The 14,631-nt window shown below is 46.7% G+C and overlaps 2 protein-coding genes across 2 annotated transcripts in view; one reads left to right on the top strand and one right to left on the bottom strand.

Moving 5' to 3' along the window:
- Nucleotides 1–14,631, top strand: part of LOC116830653 (E3 ubiquitin-protein ligase TRIM11-like) — a 394,044-nt gene that overhangs the window by 103,957 nt on the left and 275,456 nt on the right. The gene's annotated exons all lie outside the window — the stretch shown is intronic.
- LOC116825583 (zinc finger protein RFP-like) lies at nt 2,060–14,165 on the bottom strand. The gene is given in 8 exon segments (XM_032781715.2): nt 2,060–2,666; nt 3,792–3,851; nt 10,138–10,253; nt 10,948–10,970; nt 11,451–11,699; nt 12,267–12,362; nt 13,703–14,011; nt 14,013–14,165. Coding segments are annotated over 8 exon segments (1,425 nt in total). The 5' UTR covers nt 14,076–14,165; the 3' UTR covers nt 2,060–2,157.

Genomic DNA, 14,631 nt, shown 5'->3' with positions numbered 1-14,631 from the left:
CAATGGAGACTGCTCAGCACACAAAGCTGGACATGCTGAAGTCCACAATTAGCAGCAATCTGCTCACAATCTTTGCTGCTGGAGCTTCCTGCAAGCGTTTCCCGCCAACGCATTTGCCTCCACAGGTCTAGATTCTGACTCGGGTTGCACCTTTGCTCCTTTGACCTCAGCAATTAGCCAGTGTTTGGGGCCTTGCGAAGTTCTTCTGTTGGCAGGAGAAACTGATTATAGGAGTCAGGTATTTCTTTGGTGCAACCTTTATTAGTTACGAAGAACATCCACACATGTGGAATCTCCATCTCTGGAGATATTTAAGAGTAGGTTAGATAAATGTCTATCAGGGATGGTCTAGACAGTATCTGGTCCTGCCATGAGGGCAGGGGACTGGACTCGATGACCTCTCGAGGTCCCTTCCAGTCCTAGAGTCTATGAATCTATGTCTGTGTCCTGAACATGGTAGAACCAAATAGAAGGCAGCAGTTTCCTGTTTCAGAACTCCACGTCTGCCTTTCCAGGGAACCCTGTGCCTGAAGCAAGTTCTCAGGCCATGTCTATACTACCCGCTGGATCGGTGGGCAGCAATCGATCCAGCAGGGGTCAATTTATCGCGTCTAGTCTAGACGCGATAAATCGACCCCCCAGTGCTCTCCCGTCAACTCCTGTACGCCAGCGCCACGAGAGGCGCAGGCAGAGTCGACGGGGGAGCAGCAGCAGTTGACTCACCGCAGTGAATAGATCTAAGTATGTCGATTTTAGCTACATTATTCATGTAGCGGGAGTTGTGCAACTTAGATCAACCCCCCCGCCCCCACTGTAGACCAGGCCATAGTCTCCTGCCGGGATCACACTCACGACTGGTTCTCTTGGCTTTCTGCCTCACACACACCAAGCTGCCAGCCAATCCCTTACCCCTTGTGTTTCCAGCTAGCTCCAGGGAAACCTCTCTTAGGCCTGCTCTACTTAGATCAACCTAGTGACGTTATTCAGGGCTGTGAAACGTGTGCTCTGAGTGCCACAGTTAGATCGACCTAACCCTTGGTGCAGACAATGGAATTCTGCCGGTGACCTGGCTACGGCCTCTCAGAAATGGGGATTAACTAGAACAATGGAAAAAACATTTCTGTCAATGCAGGATGCACCTACACTATGGCACTTCAGCGACACAGCTGTAGTGCTGTAGCTCTGCTGTAGCAGTGACTGTAGGATAGATATACCACTATTCTTACTGAGACCTGATCTACACCTAAAACTTAGGTCAGCCTAGCTACATCGCTCAGAGCTGTGAAAACTTTCACACCCCGTGTGATGTAGGTAGATTGATCTAACCCCTGATGTAGACACAGATAGGTCAAGGGAAGAATTCTTCATTGCCCTAGTTACTGCTTCCCTTAAAGGTGGATTTACTGTATTGATGAAAAAACCCTTCTATCGATGTAGGAAGTGTCTACGCTAGTCACTCATTTCTACAGGCTCTCAGCTAGTGCGGAGCTTCCAGCTTCTTATCAAAACACCAAATCCCAGTTAACTAATTCTTTGTCCCTGCCACCCCACATCTGCCTGTCCCCAGCCCCACATTAATTCTGCCCCCCAACTGCCACATCTTCCCCTCAGGGCCCCTTTTCTCTTTCTGCACCCCCAGGATTTCTTCTAGCTGGTGCTGCAGGGAAGGAGGGTTCCAGGGGTCAAAGAGCTAAGAAGCCAGATGATTGGGAAGACAGGAGTCTTCCAGATCATAGGTACTAGGATGACTGCAGCTAAAAAAGCCTATTTTTCATCCCCAGGGGGCTGTTCCCCCCACCCCCATGACTCAGTGACACTATCTGACCGAGTCCTCCTCTATCATAGAGGACAGTGGCAAACAGGCTGCACAATTCCTGGGGCAGTGATGAGATTGGCTTCTCTACCTTGCTCATTCAATGCTCTCTATGGTTTGACAGTCCAGACTGTGCAGAGTTGAAACTGGAAGCAAACACTAGGGTCATGGAGATGGCAGGATAGAAAGAGTACAGGGAGAGGTCACAGAGACAAGGGTGTGTGAGGCTAGAGAGGCTGACAAATTAGAGGATCGGGCCAAAAGAAATCTGATGAGGTTCCATAAGGACAAATGCAGAGGCCTGGATCCCAGTGAGATATTCCCCCGCCCCTTCCCTGCGTGTCTCAGGGACACAGTCTGAGCCGGGATCCCCCCACCCAGAGCCAGGGTCGGATTCTCTCCCCAGGGATGGAGCCCGGCGGGAAAGTGAAGATCGGGGCCTCATCACCAGCATCGATAAATGTCACCTGCCCCTGGTCACAGTCCAGACAAACCTGGATCCTGCTGGGGGCCTGGTTCAGGCACAGGGGGGTCACAGGGGACGTAAGAGCCTGGAACTGACCCAGCCACTCCACAGCCCAGATTCCCCTCTCAGGGCTACAGCTGATCTGTCCCTTCCTCCCCACAGACTCTCTGGCCACCCCCACAGCCCAACAGCCTCCATCTCCCACCTCCACCTCCCAGCAATGTCTCCCTGAGGTGAATCCCTCACAGCCCAGCACACAGGGATCATAGTCAAATCTCTCAGGGTTGTCAGGCAGTCGTTGCTGTGTGTCTCCCCATCTCACACTTTTCTGATTCTCAGACAGGACGAGTTGGGGATGAGCCGTGTCTGGATCCAGAGTCACATTCACTGGGGAGAGAGAATTGGAGCATTAGGGGCAGAACTAAGCCCTGGGGGAGGCTGGGACCATTTCTCACTCTCCCCAGCAGCCCCGTCCTGGCTGGGTCAGTCCTGGATCCCAGGGAGCTGCCTCTGTCCTGGGCACCTGAGACTGAGCAGAAATGTCACTGTAGTTCCTCAGTGTGTTTCTCATTTGCTTCCAGAAGCTTCAGCTCCCTGCCGCCTCTGCTGAGGCTGCTCCATTCCCAGCAGCACAGACACAGCCAGGAAGGTGTCAGAAGCTTTTTTTGAGGAGGGAACAGAGGAGGCAGGTACCAGCTTTAAACCTCAGAGGGAAGCTCCCTCCTCTAAAGGCAGCCGCCACACCCACAGTGGGGAACAGAGAGGAAGATGCAGCATGGGGGAAGAGCTGCTTAAAACCAGAGTAGGAGGTGGCATTGGGTGTGGTAGCAACATCACCTGCCTAGAGAGAAGGGAGGAGCTGGCAGCATCAGAGGGAGAGCAACTCCCCAATCCAGGAAGCAGTGAGCAGCTCCAATGGGAGAGCCCAGCCCTGCCTAGAGGAAAGCCAGGATGTTGAATAAGCGTGATCGGGAGACTCCCGGCATTGGGGTAAAGCAGAGGGATGTGTCAGCACTCAGGGCAGAGAGCTCTGTTCACAGGCTGCTCAGTGAGTGTTTCTGATCATCAGCGTGGGCATGAACTCAGCACTAACCTTGGTGTCAGGATTTTTTATGTGACGCCAGCTTGGGATCTCCCCAGGAATTCCTGAACCTTAGTGGAATTGGAGGAGGGGTGCACGAGGTCCCTTAGCTGGTGGCCCCATCCCATCTGCGGCCCTGCCCCATGCCTCCTAAATTCCCACCCCCTGGGCAGACTGGGAGTCTTGGTGGCTGTGGAGAGCCCCTAACCCTCCGCTTGCCCTGGGAGCAGGCCCTGGCCCATGTCCTCACTCCCCAAAGTGCGCCACTCAGGGCAGGTGGAGGAAATAGGGCTCCACAGTGCAGCCCAGGCTCCCTGGATAGCACCTCCGCTCTGGCTTCTGGCCTGGCCAGGGGGCAGGGCCTTGGGGGAAGAGGAGCAGGGGTGGGGCCACAGAGAGGGACCGGCACTGGGAAGAGGCTGCAATCTCACCTTGTCTGTGTGCTCCTACTGGTTGCCCTCTTTTTCTCTCCAGTTCAGAGGGCAGAGTGTCTGCAGGGGGAAAGGATAAGAGAGGTGAGATGTCAGGCTTTCATATTTATAACATCGTCCCCACTCTGAACTCATAGAACTGTGTTTTCATCATGACAGAGAACAGGGGTGGCCCTAGACTAGCTGCCAGCAACTGGCGTCCCAGGCGAACCATGCAGTCGGCACCCCCACCTGCAAAGGCAGATCTAGGCTGAGGTTTTTGGTAAACCAGGAAACATTTTGCCCTTTTTTTCCTTTTAATGTTTTTAAGTGTTTTTTTTTAAATAGAGGCTTAATTATTCAGTTTGTCCATCCGTCTGTCCAAACAATGTTTCTGAGATCAGATAAAACAGACACAAAATTTTCAGAATAGATTTGTACACGACAACTAGATGATATTTCAGTCCGATTTCAAATCAAAAAGCATTACAATGTTCATTATAATTTTTATCATTACCACCACATCCAATACAGAAAGAAGTAAGAAAACTGTTCAATGAACTTTAACCTGTATTTACAAAACACTCTGAATAAAAAACATTATGTGCTCTTAAAACATGACTTTTCTTGCTTTAAGTTTTGAAAATTCAGTCACTAGTTCTTTTAGATCCAGTTTTCCAGCAATTTCATGCTCTATTGACATTGTGGCAAGTCCAACAAGTCTCTCTTGCGCCATTGTTGGACACAGATATGGTTTTTTATCAATTTTAACTTTGAGAAGCTACGTTCCCCACTAGCTACGGAAACTGGCAAAGTTAAAAGAATGCGTAGAGCTATAAAAATGTTTGGAAAACTGTCTGTGAGTTTAGTTTCACAAACAAACTTCAGTACTTCTTCAGGAGTGGAATATTTCTTAAGTCATCTTGGAAAAGCTTGAAGCTCACTACTCAAATCTGTAGCATCAATGTCTTTTGAATTTTCATGAGTCAATGCCGACTCCAGTTTTATACAGATTCTCTGATCTATTTTGCTGTTTTCTTTTGCAAGCTGTGGATATCATATAGAAAGCCAAATACTGACTCTAGCTGCTGCATCTGTTGAAATCTTGCATCAACCGAGTGAATAGCATATCAAGAACTGCAAAGTAGAAATTCACTTTAAACCTTTGTTTTGGGTTCTGAATGGGTGTGTCTCAGCCTTCATACGAAAAATGCTGTTTCTTTTGCCGAATGCAAATTGGCTCTGGTTCAAATTCTGTTGGAAAGTCTATTTCTTCAGCCAGCTCAAGAGAATCTACCAGTGCTCTTTCGAACCCTTCATCACTTCTGAATTCTTCCAGAGTATTTTTAGTTTGCTGCAGTTTTTGAATAACAGAATGTATGTTCAAGTTCTTTTCCTGAAGCTTCCCGCTAGTCAGGTTAATGTAAAAAATGATATATACCACAAAATGAGTGAAGTCACAAATTTAAACTTGGAAAGGCCATTTGCAAGAGCTTCTGCATCTAAGCGTGCCGTATTGCAAGATGTTCCAATAAAGGCAGTATCATCAGAAATTTCAGTTAGGTCATCATAAATGTTTCCAAGTTCGTAGCCAAGAGGCTTCAAAGCATCAATGAGACTCTGCCATCTTGTCTGACTAAGTGGTTTCACAGTAAGAGAATTCTCATGGCAAGTTAGAATCTCCCAACAGCATGTTGAGACTGAAAAAAAACACAAAAACACGTTGCACTAGGTCAGAGAAACTGCTTGGCCTCCAAACAGCATTGAGCAGCATCACTGACAACCAAATTCAGAGAATGCGCACTGCAAGGAAAGTAAAAGGCCCTAGGACTGATTTCCATCATTCTCCTTTGCACACCATTGTCTTTACCCTTCATATTACTCCCATTATCATAGCCTTGGCCATGTAAGTTTTCAACAGATAATGACATTGTTTCAAGCTCTTGTAGAATAGTTTCAGTCATAAATGCTCCAGTCATCTCCTTCAGTGGTACGAAACCCAAAAAATGTTCCTTTATGAGCACTTCAACATTATCTTCATCTGCAGACTTTTTCATATCCACAAAATGAATGATCATCATTTGTTCAACAAGACTCACATCTGGTGTACAGTCCAGTATTATTGAAAAGTATTTTGCAGAATGGGCAGCTTCTACAATTTTCTTTTTAATGGCATTTGCTAGGATTTGAATCAGTTCATTCTGCATATTTTTTCCTAAGCAATGAACCTGTGTTTCATGATCAGTTATTTTACGTAGATGCTCCTTCAGGACTGGATCAAACAAAGCTAGGTATTCAACACATTTTAAAAAGCTTTCATTACCTGCAGTAATTTTTCATTTCTACCATGGTTGCAGAATGTTAAATTTTGCCCACCAAGAACTCTCGCTAAAGTAATCAAACACTCTGATATTTACTGCCAATATTCTTCTTTTTCCTTGATCACACGTAAATTTTCTTCATCAATAGTTTTTCCTTTTTTCAATTGTAATACAAGTTCTTTCCAATTTCAAAAAATTCCAAATGTTCTGTACTTCTTTCCTGTGAAGAGAGAATTGAAGATATGTCTTTCCAGTCCTTCAAACCATTTTCCGTAAGTGATGTACCAATTGTTTGATTTCTAAACAACTTGCAGCAAAAGCAAAAGACAGAATCCTTGAACACTAAATATTGTAACCAGTTTCGATGCATTTCTTCCCCATTAATGAGTTTCCTCTTGTAATGCTGAGCAGATAATTTTCTTTTATTTCCATCCTTAGGGAAGGGAAATTCATGAACTTGTTCGAGTCCATATTCCACGAGAATTTGCTGCACACTGTCATCACATCTGGGCCATGAAGCTGGGTCCCCATATTGTAACTTGTTTGTATCTTCCTCATCCTTTCTTCCTTCTACTTCACTTACTTCAATTTCTCCATGTGTCTCTGAAGGTGAATAAATTTTCTCCACTTCCATATCAGTCTGATGCTGTGAGCTGCCTTCATCTAGAAGTAAATTTCCATCATCTTTAGTTTCCAAACTGTTTTTTTGTGGATATGAGCTACCCTTTCATCTTAATGTTCCAAACTGCTTCCATGCGGATGTGAGCTAACCTCCTCTCCAAGTAAAATTCCTTCATCTGGATGCTGTGACCTGCTTCCATCTTTATTTGGATGAAAGAGAAGATATTTCAGGAAGGATCTCTGGTGTTTTGCTTGGTCCTTTTCCTTTTCAGCCTTTCGTTTATGATACTCAGCTCCTGAGGGTTTTCTTATTCCTCTTTCTGCAATGGGCGTTTGAATATTGGTATGTACTGTGCTCCCAACTGAAGGCATTATAGCATTAAGGATGGCTGACACATCCACCACATGGTTGGTGATTTAAACCACATTGCAGCCATCCTAACACGTCTTTTCACTGCTTAAAGGTTCAACGATTAGTAACATGCACTCACTCACCTATTAAAACAGTTAGTTACAGCATTAACACCGAAACAAAATAACCTTTTTCGACGTTATAACCTGACACTGGTTGTTTGGAAAGTAATTCCCTTCCTCACAGTTACATGCTTGGAGTGTGACGTCATCATTTTCATAGTCTATTAAGTGTTAATGCTGTTACTTTTCTTTTATGGACCTTATTTATTACATGTGAATCAGCTATAACAAAGAAAAGTTCATAATTATACTACCTGATAATAATGCTAAGGTTTAATAACGCTTAAAGAGACTCACATTTTGGAATTATAATGCTGAAAGACGTTATTCTTTATTCTTTGGCACCAAGAAACACAATTTTCCATAGTATTCGCTCGATTCTTAACTATCTACCTGCGACGTATTAAAATGTCTGTTTGACATGTATCAACTCACGATATCTCTGCTCTACATGAATTTCCGGCTATGCCACCTTGATGTATATTTGAGTTATGTGTCACTAGCATTGCAGCTCTTGCCGCTGGTGGATGTGTTTCATTGCTTATCAATGAGTTATTATTGCTTATCAAAATTGCAGAGTGGGTCATCTTGACCCTGCATCGCAAACTGAAAAAAAATTCGCTAAAATATTATTTATTTCTGTAGTAAATAAAAGATTTGACATTAATAAATTCTCAGAAATGTAGAGAAATGAATTATAATTCAAATTCCCTCTGTATGCGTATGGGAATTGAAATATTGACATCTTCGTTATTTTATCTGTATTTTTTTATCTTTTTCTTTTTTTTTTTTATTTGATTTTTTCCCTTGAATTTGGCACTCCATTTAACTTGCCACCCTAGATGACCACCTAGTTCGCCTATATGGACAGGCTGCCCCTGATAGAGAAACAGACAGAGACAAACTCAGATATTTCCTATAAAAAGGTCAGAAACCACCTATTTCCTCTCTCATTCAGGCCTCTCTCATCAATGGAACCAGCATCCTTGCAGCCTCACAACTATCCCAGGGCACAAAGTCTGAGATTTACTTAACTGGGATTTACTTTTCCCCTCACCATCCCCTCCCACCCTTCAGATTCCAGTTGGTTTCTCTCATTCACTTGCTGCCTTTTGTCATAACCTAGACTCAGATTATGCAAAGGCTTTGGCATAAAAGTTACCTTACTTTGACACTAACGGGATGTTGAGTGTTTGCAAAATCCCGGCTCTAATTGTGAGCTGTTGCGTCTGTTTACTCAGTGTCTCTACAGAGAGCAGCACGATGGGCCCTCGTCCTCCACAGGCAGAAACAGGAATAATAATAAAATCATTTTATCCATGAGCAAATTGAGGCAGGGGGAAGGTTGGCTCCATAGACCAGATTCACCCCTGTACCAGCTAAAGGAGAGAGGGGAGGGGCCATTTGTGACTCCGCTATTCCGTGGCTGCAGGGGCTGGTGCAGACCTTGACATAGGCTATGGAAATTCTGAACCAGTCAGATTTACATCCCTATGACAATGGCCTCCGTGTGTCTTGCCCAGTGTGCAGTGTCAGAGGTCAGCTTTACACTGCCCATGTCCCTCTGTCCCTCGTCCACTCCTTCCCTATTCCACTCTCCTTCTTCTACCCACCCTTACCACTCTCACCCCATTCCCAGCCCTCTCAGGAACACACCTGGTGCCTGCAGCTGCTGGGGAGGAGGCACAAGAGGCTCCTGTGCTGGAGGGATCCCTCACCGTGGGGGAGGGGCTTTCTCCTTCCCTGCAGCACATTTGGCCCAGACTAGCTGCCCTACGGGACCAGAGTCCAGTGATTGGCTGGGTCCAGATTTAACAAATGGCCTTTCATTTAGGTTCTAGATTTTGGGTGCCAATTTTTAGGTCCCAGGGCTTGGTTCTCAGAGGGGTTGGGCACCTGCAGCTCCCACTGAGTCCACATGCAGCTGTGGAGGCTGCACAGCTCTGGAGCACCTGCCCTGCAGTTCTCTAGTTGGGAGAGAGAAACTCAGGTGCCCCAAATTAGGCCATTTTGCTAAACTGGGGTCAGAATGTTGTGACATTTGGTAAGTTGTGAATTAATGGGAGATCCTGATGCCTGGGCCCCTGCTCCATTTACTCCATTTCTCTGCTTTCTACTAGTTATTAAGTATCGAGAATGGGTGCAATGGTCATTTCTTAAATGTACGTTTGGACAGATGGAGATTGTCCGTTTGCACTGACTGTCTTGGCTTTGGCCTGGTGAGCAGTTTGCTGGGCATAAGGGAAATGTTGCCTTAAGTGACCTGGCTATTAAGTGATGTGTCCATAAGTTGCTCTGTGAGACAAAGAGATTTTTGACCACACAATGTGCTTAAAGACACAGACACCCACAATGTGCTGTCAAGGAGCAGTTAGCAAAGTCCAAAAAACCCCCAGGTAGAGAGAAGGCTCAAAGTGACCTGTGCACATTAGTGTGTAATGACTGGTAATGAATGAATCAGAAAAGAGAATAACTTGAAAATAGCTTGGACAGCAAAAGCCCTGCCAATTAGAAAGTTCATGCATGTGTAGTGTGTGAGTTATACAAGATACTAACAATGCATAACACACAAAGGTGATTGGAAAAGAACTAATAAATATATAATCTGGATGTGTTTAATATGTCAGACATTGTAAGGGGTAGTCAGAGCATCATAGGAGAAATGCATCACGATCCGCCTATGCCCCAGGAGAAGGTAGCTGGGCAATATTTCTTTAGGTATGTCTGTCATTTCTTACTTTAATAGCAATTGTAATGGCAAGACATGCTTTTGGAACAAATAAGGGGTTGAATTAATCAGTCTGTATGTCTTGGACCCCAAGCGCGTGGCATTCTCATCCAACAGTTAAATAGAAGCATAATCTAATCATGAACCAATTGACCAGTGCCATTCTCTTCCCACAGTCTCAGACACTGATTCCAATTTCCCCTCCTAGATCCCTTCTAGGTACCTTTGAACTTGCTCAAAGCCTCCAGTAGCGCAATAATTTTCTGGGAGAAACCACTGACTCGCTCTTCCAGTTCAGAAGAAATCACCTCTGGCTCCTGGAACTTCCGTTTCTCGCACCTGGAGAGAAACAATTTTACGTGATTATATTTCATTTAGTGACTCATTATAAGTGGTTGCTGGGGAGTTGCTGCTCTAATGGGCCTGGAGTTAGAATTCTTCTACTTCTCCCAGCTTCAGAGCAGATGTGACACAGCCCAGGGCAGTGCAACCTTCCCCCCTAAAGGTCCCATGAATGTTCAACTCTGGCCTGGAGAGACCAGCTCTGGCGATAAAAGGGGAATTGAGTCTCGATGGCCAATTCACTCCATGGCCTCCATGCTCTGAGGAACAGGAAGTTCCCAGGTGAAGTGCTGTAGAAATCTGCCCACTAGGAACAAGACTGAGACACCAACTCCCTCCTCCCCAGCTCATTCCACACAGGTCTCCAAACAGTCCTCATGTAGGAAAGACTTGACCACTGCTGCCCTGGGCTGAATGGTAACCAGGGCCCCAGCAGTGACAGGCTCATAGTCCGTCCCCACAATCCTGAGGTGGCCAGTCCCCAAGGGAGGTGACATCTCTGGAAAATACTTTAGGTTAGTCCTTCTTACAGAATGCATAATTCCAGAGTCTTCTGTGCAAGGGTGAGAACCTCAGGATGAAGCTGATCAGAGAGATTTGTATCCAGAATGTGACCTTCCCCACACATTTTGCTGTAGAGTTCTGGGGAGATGCAGTGCAGTGTGAGGGGGAGAGAGAGAGAGCCACATACCTGCTCAAGGTGCTTCTGATGTCCTAGAGGAGAGAGAGAGAGAGAGAGGAAAGAGTCTCAGTCCTAGCTGATTGACACAGAGGATCCCAGGGAAGGGATTTTGCAAATATGGGGAAGAGAGGCCCTGCCCTGGCCCCAGGGCCATGGATTCCCTGAGCTAATGGGGCTTTTCCATCTCTAATATTTATGAGTCTGTAACTCTGCAAAGAACAATGGTCATTCACATGTCAGCAATGCACACGCCGAGTTACACTGAGATCTCTGACTGCTGGCCCCAGTGCTTATGATTCAGGAGCCCTCCCTTCCCTGTGTGAGGTCTGGGATTTTCTAACCACAGGTGCCGGGTTCCAATTGGCAGGGCTGCCGGTGGGCAGAAAGTGCTGGGAGAGGCAGAGGGGAGCTGGCTGCCAATGGGTGTTAAGCATCTGCTGATTTTTTTTCGTGGGTGCTCCAGCCCTTAAACATCTACGGAGTCCATGCCTCTGTTTCTCCCTCAATCTCACCTGCAGGAATTCACTTGCTGGCTTCCGACACTTCTCCTTTGTTGCACTGATCTGCACACAAAAATGGGAAATCTGCTTGGAGAGTTTATTGACATTTTCATCATGGATCCTCACAATGTCCTCGTCCAGCTTCTCCAGCTGGGCCAGCAGGAGTTGCTCTTGTTCATCCAGGAACTGCCGCAGTTGCTGAAATTCAGACACAATCTTCTGCCTCTCAGTTTGTGTTTGTTTATGAAAACAGGGAAAGAGCTGGTTAGCGACAGGAATGGCACCTGGGGTCCTTTCATGGAGAGCTGAGTGTGCAGGGGGGAGAGCTTGGTTGAAAATCCTCAGATTTCTGAGATTTGACTTTACCCGAGGGAGAGGATTCTCTCGCAGCTTCCCCTTCTGCTCCTGTATCTCTGAAAGGGAGGTTTGCATGTCTGTCATGTTAGCATATTGTGTTATTCATGGTTTCTGGGAATTCAGACCCAGAGCAGAAGGAGGCAGGACTCAGCACTACACTGACAGAGACGCCAGGGGAGAAAAAAGAAACAGACATGTTAACACACGAAATGAGCAGACACAGCGGACAGCACTTCACGGATGACATTCAGTTGACTTGGGGTGGCGTTTCTGGGAAAGTCAGAAGAGCTAGACATTAACTCATCAACTGAAATGGAAGCTTAGGGCTTGTCTACACACGAATCTAACCCAGCAATCTATGATCATGGAGAAACACGCACAGGTCCATGTTCACCAAGGCCACACAGGAGTCTGCCTCCAAACAGACCTCCCACTGCCAGTCCCTGCTGGTTCATAACAACAGGCACCCACCAGATACTCCTGGTGTTTCCCCTCTATAGTCTCTGCAAATCCCGGCACCTTTTCTATCTCTTCCCTCAGAGTCTCCCATTGGGCCTGGATTTTTTCCTGAAGAAACAGAAAGGATTCAGGAAGTTTCATTTTGAGGGTTGAGAGGGGTGTAGAGCAGACTGACTGATTCAGGTGTGGGAGGGCTCATGCAGGCATGTGTGGGGATGTCCTATGTTCTGGGGGTGCCTCAGGGCCCCCCCCCCAATTAGACAGACAGATTTGTATAAGGAACTATTGGGGTTTGCCCCACTGCTGCCCTAAACCCTTTCAGTGGCAATGCCTCCTGGACAGGTCCTCACTGTCCCATTCCCTGGTAAAGATCCTGGAAGCAGTGCATTCTGGGAGATGTCAAAAGGCTGCCTGGTGGGACTAACAGAACAGCTCTGGCTGGTCCTTGTCCACGTACACAACAGAACAGGTCAGACTGGCACCGCTCAGCTCCAGCCTGGGGTTAGTTTTGCTACAACCCAGTGTAATCCCAGTTGTACTTGGCATGGACCTGAGCTGTCTTTTGTGTGTGGCCTCAAGGTGCTTGGGGTCCACACAGTGTTTAGCCCAGTGATCTCCTCTAGTGCAGGCTGGCACCATCTGGGTTTAACCCTTCATGGAGCAATACAGCAGTTCAGAATCCCAGTGGGAAACCTCGTCTCCCTGCTGGGCCTGGGGCCTTTATCAAGGAGTCTTTTCCTCCTACTGTCCACACTTCATCACTGCTCAGTGCTGCTGAGAGCGGCAGCATAGCTTAGTGGTTAGGGCACTAGGCTTGGCCTTGGGAAAGTGGGGGTTTATACCCAGCTCTGACACTGATCTACTGAGTGACCTTGGACAAGTCACTTCCCCTCTTTGTGCCTTTGTCTCTCTTGTCCAGTTAGACTGTAACTGGCTCAGGGCAGGGATTGTCCCTCACTGGGTTTTGTTCAGGGCCCCCCACAATCGAGGTCAGATCTCAGCTGGGGTCTGTAGGGGCTGCTGGGATGCAAACAACAATAATAAACACTGTGATCCAATCAGTAATAACAGACACAGCTTGTAGCTCCCCCCTCTCCAGTCTGAAGGCAGCGCTCCCATAGACTGGCCTGCCGCTCTTGTGAAGCAAACCTCACTGGTCATTTAATAACTTCCCGTCTGCAGAGAGTTCCCTTATTTCACTGGTGGGAGCTGGGTTTGAAAAGGTTTCAGCTGCTCAGAGAAAACTTTCCTACATCAGACAATTTTTAAATCTTCATCTCTTGCCTTTCCTGCCAAGCTGGAGTATCGTCAATTTGTACAGCATCTTTCATGTAATGAAGGCAACACTGAATGACACAGTTACACCTGTCTCAGGCAACTTGTGATGCCATTAACCTGTAATTCAAATCCAAAGTTATTACCCATAAGACTGGACAGCAACTCTGTACCTTATACTCCTGGGCAGCTTCCTGTATGGGAACCACCGTGTGAGCACGATGAGCCTGGGACTCTCTGCAGATCAGACAGATGGAGGTTTGATCCTCTTCACAGAACAGTTTCAGAGCCTCCTGGTGTTCCCCACATACCCCGTCCCCTCCTGCTCCCTTTGCTGCCTGTAAACTCAGTTGCTTGGTGATTTCTACCATGTTTGCCAGCTGCCTGTTGGGCCTGAGGTTTCTCTGCTGCACAGTTTCTCTGCACTGAGGGCAGGAGGCGGCTGTATAGGATCCCTCCCAGCACTGGAAGATGCAGGCTCGGCAGAAATTGTGCCCACACTCCAGAGTGACAGGTTCTGTGAAATACTCCAGACAGACGGGACATGTCGCTTCCTCCTGGAGACTTTCCACGGGGCTCTCTGCAGCCATGGCTCCCTCTGGGCAGTTTGTAACAGTCTTTGTTTCAAATTCTTGAATTCACACTATGCCCCGCCTGCAGCAGCAAGGGGGTGTTTCCTTTCCTGGAACTGACTCATACTGTTTGCTGAATTGGAAGGGCCCACTGATAACATTACAGCCCTGGAGGCTTTGGTGAAAAATGTACCGCTAGGGCTCTGGTCCTGCAATCAGCTCCTGTTCTGGTGTGGAGGGTCACTGGGTCTTCACGTGGCCATCAGCATCCACCTGTCAGGATGAGCCTGCAGGAGCAAGGTCTGTGTGTCTAAGGAGCGATAGTCAGACTTGGGAGGTTTTTTTTTTTATAATATATAATTTTCACAGAGGTTTGTTTTAAGCATTTTTTATATTTATTGATTTAAATTTTCACAGTGGCACAAAAATCCCGGTTTCAGCATTTCATTCCAATTGTTGTCAATTTAAATTCTCACAGCTGTGGGGAATTATGGGGGGATCAGACAATAGTTTGGTCAGACAATAACTAT

Source organism: Chelonoidis abingdonii, chromosome 12 (assembly GCF_003597395.2).
Source record: "Chelonoidis abingdonii isolate Lonesome George chromosome 12, CheloAbing_2.0, whole genome shotgun sequence".
Taxonomy (NCBI): Eukaryota; Metazoa; Chordata; order Testudines; family Testudinidae; genus Chelonoidis; species Chelonoidis abingdonii.
The sequence above is the reverse complement of the archived record's forward strand: the minus strand, read 5'-3'. Positions and strand labels throughout refer to the sequence as shown.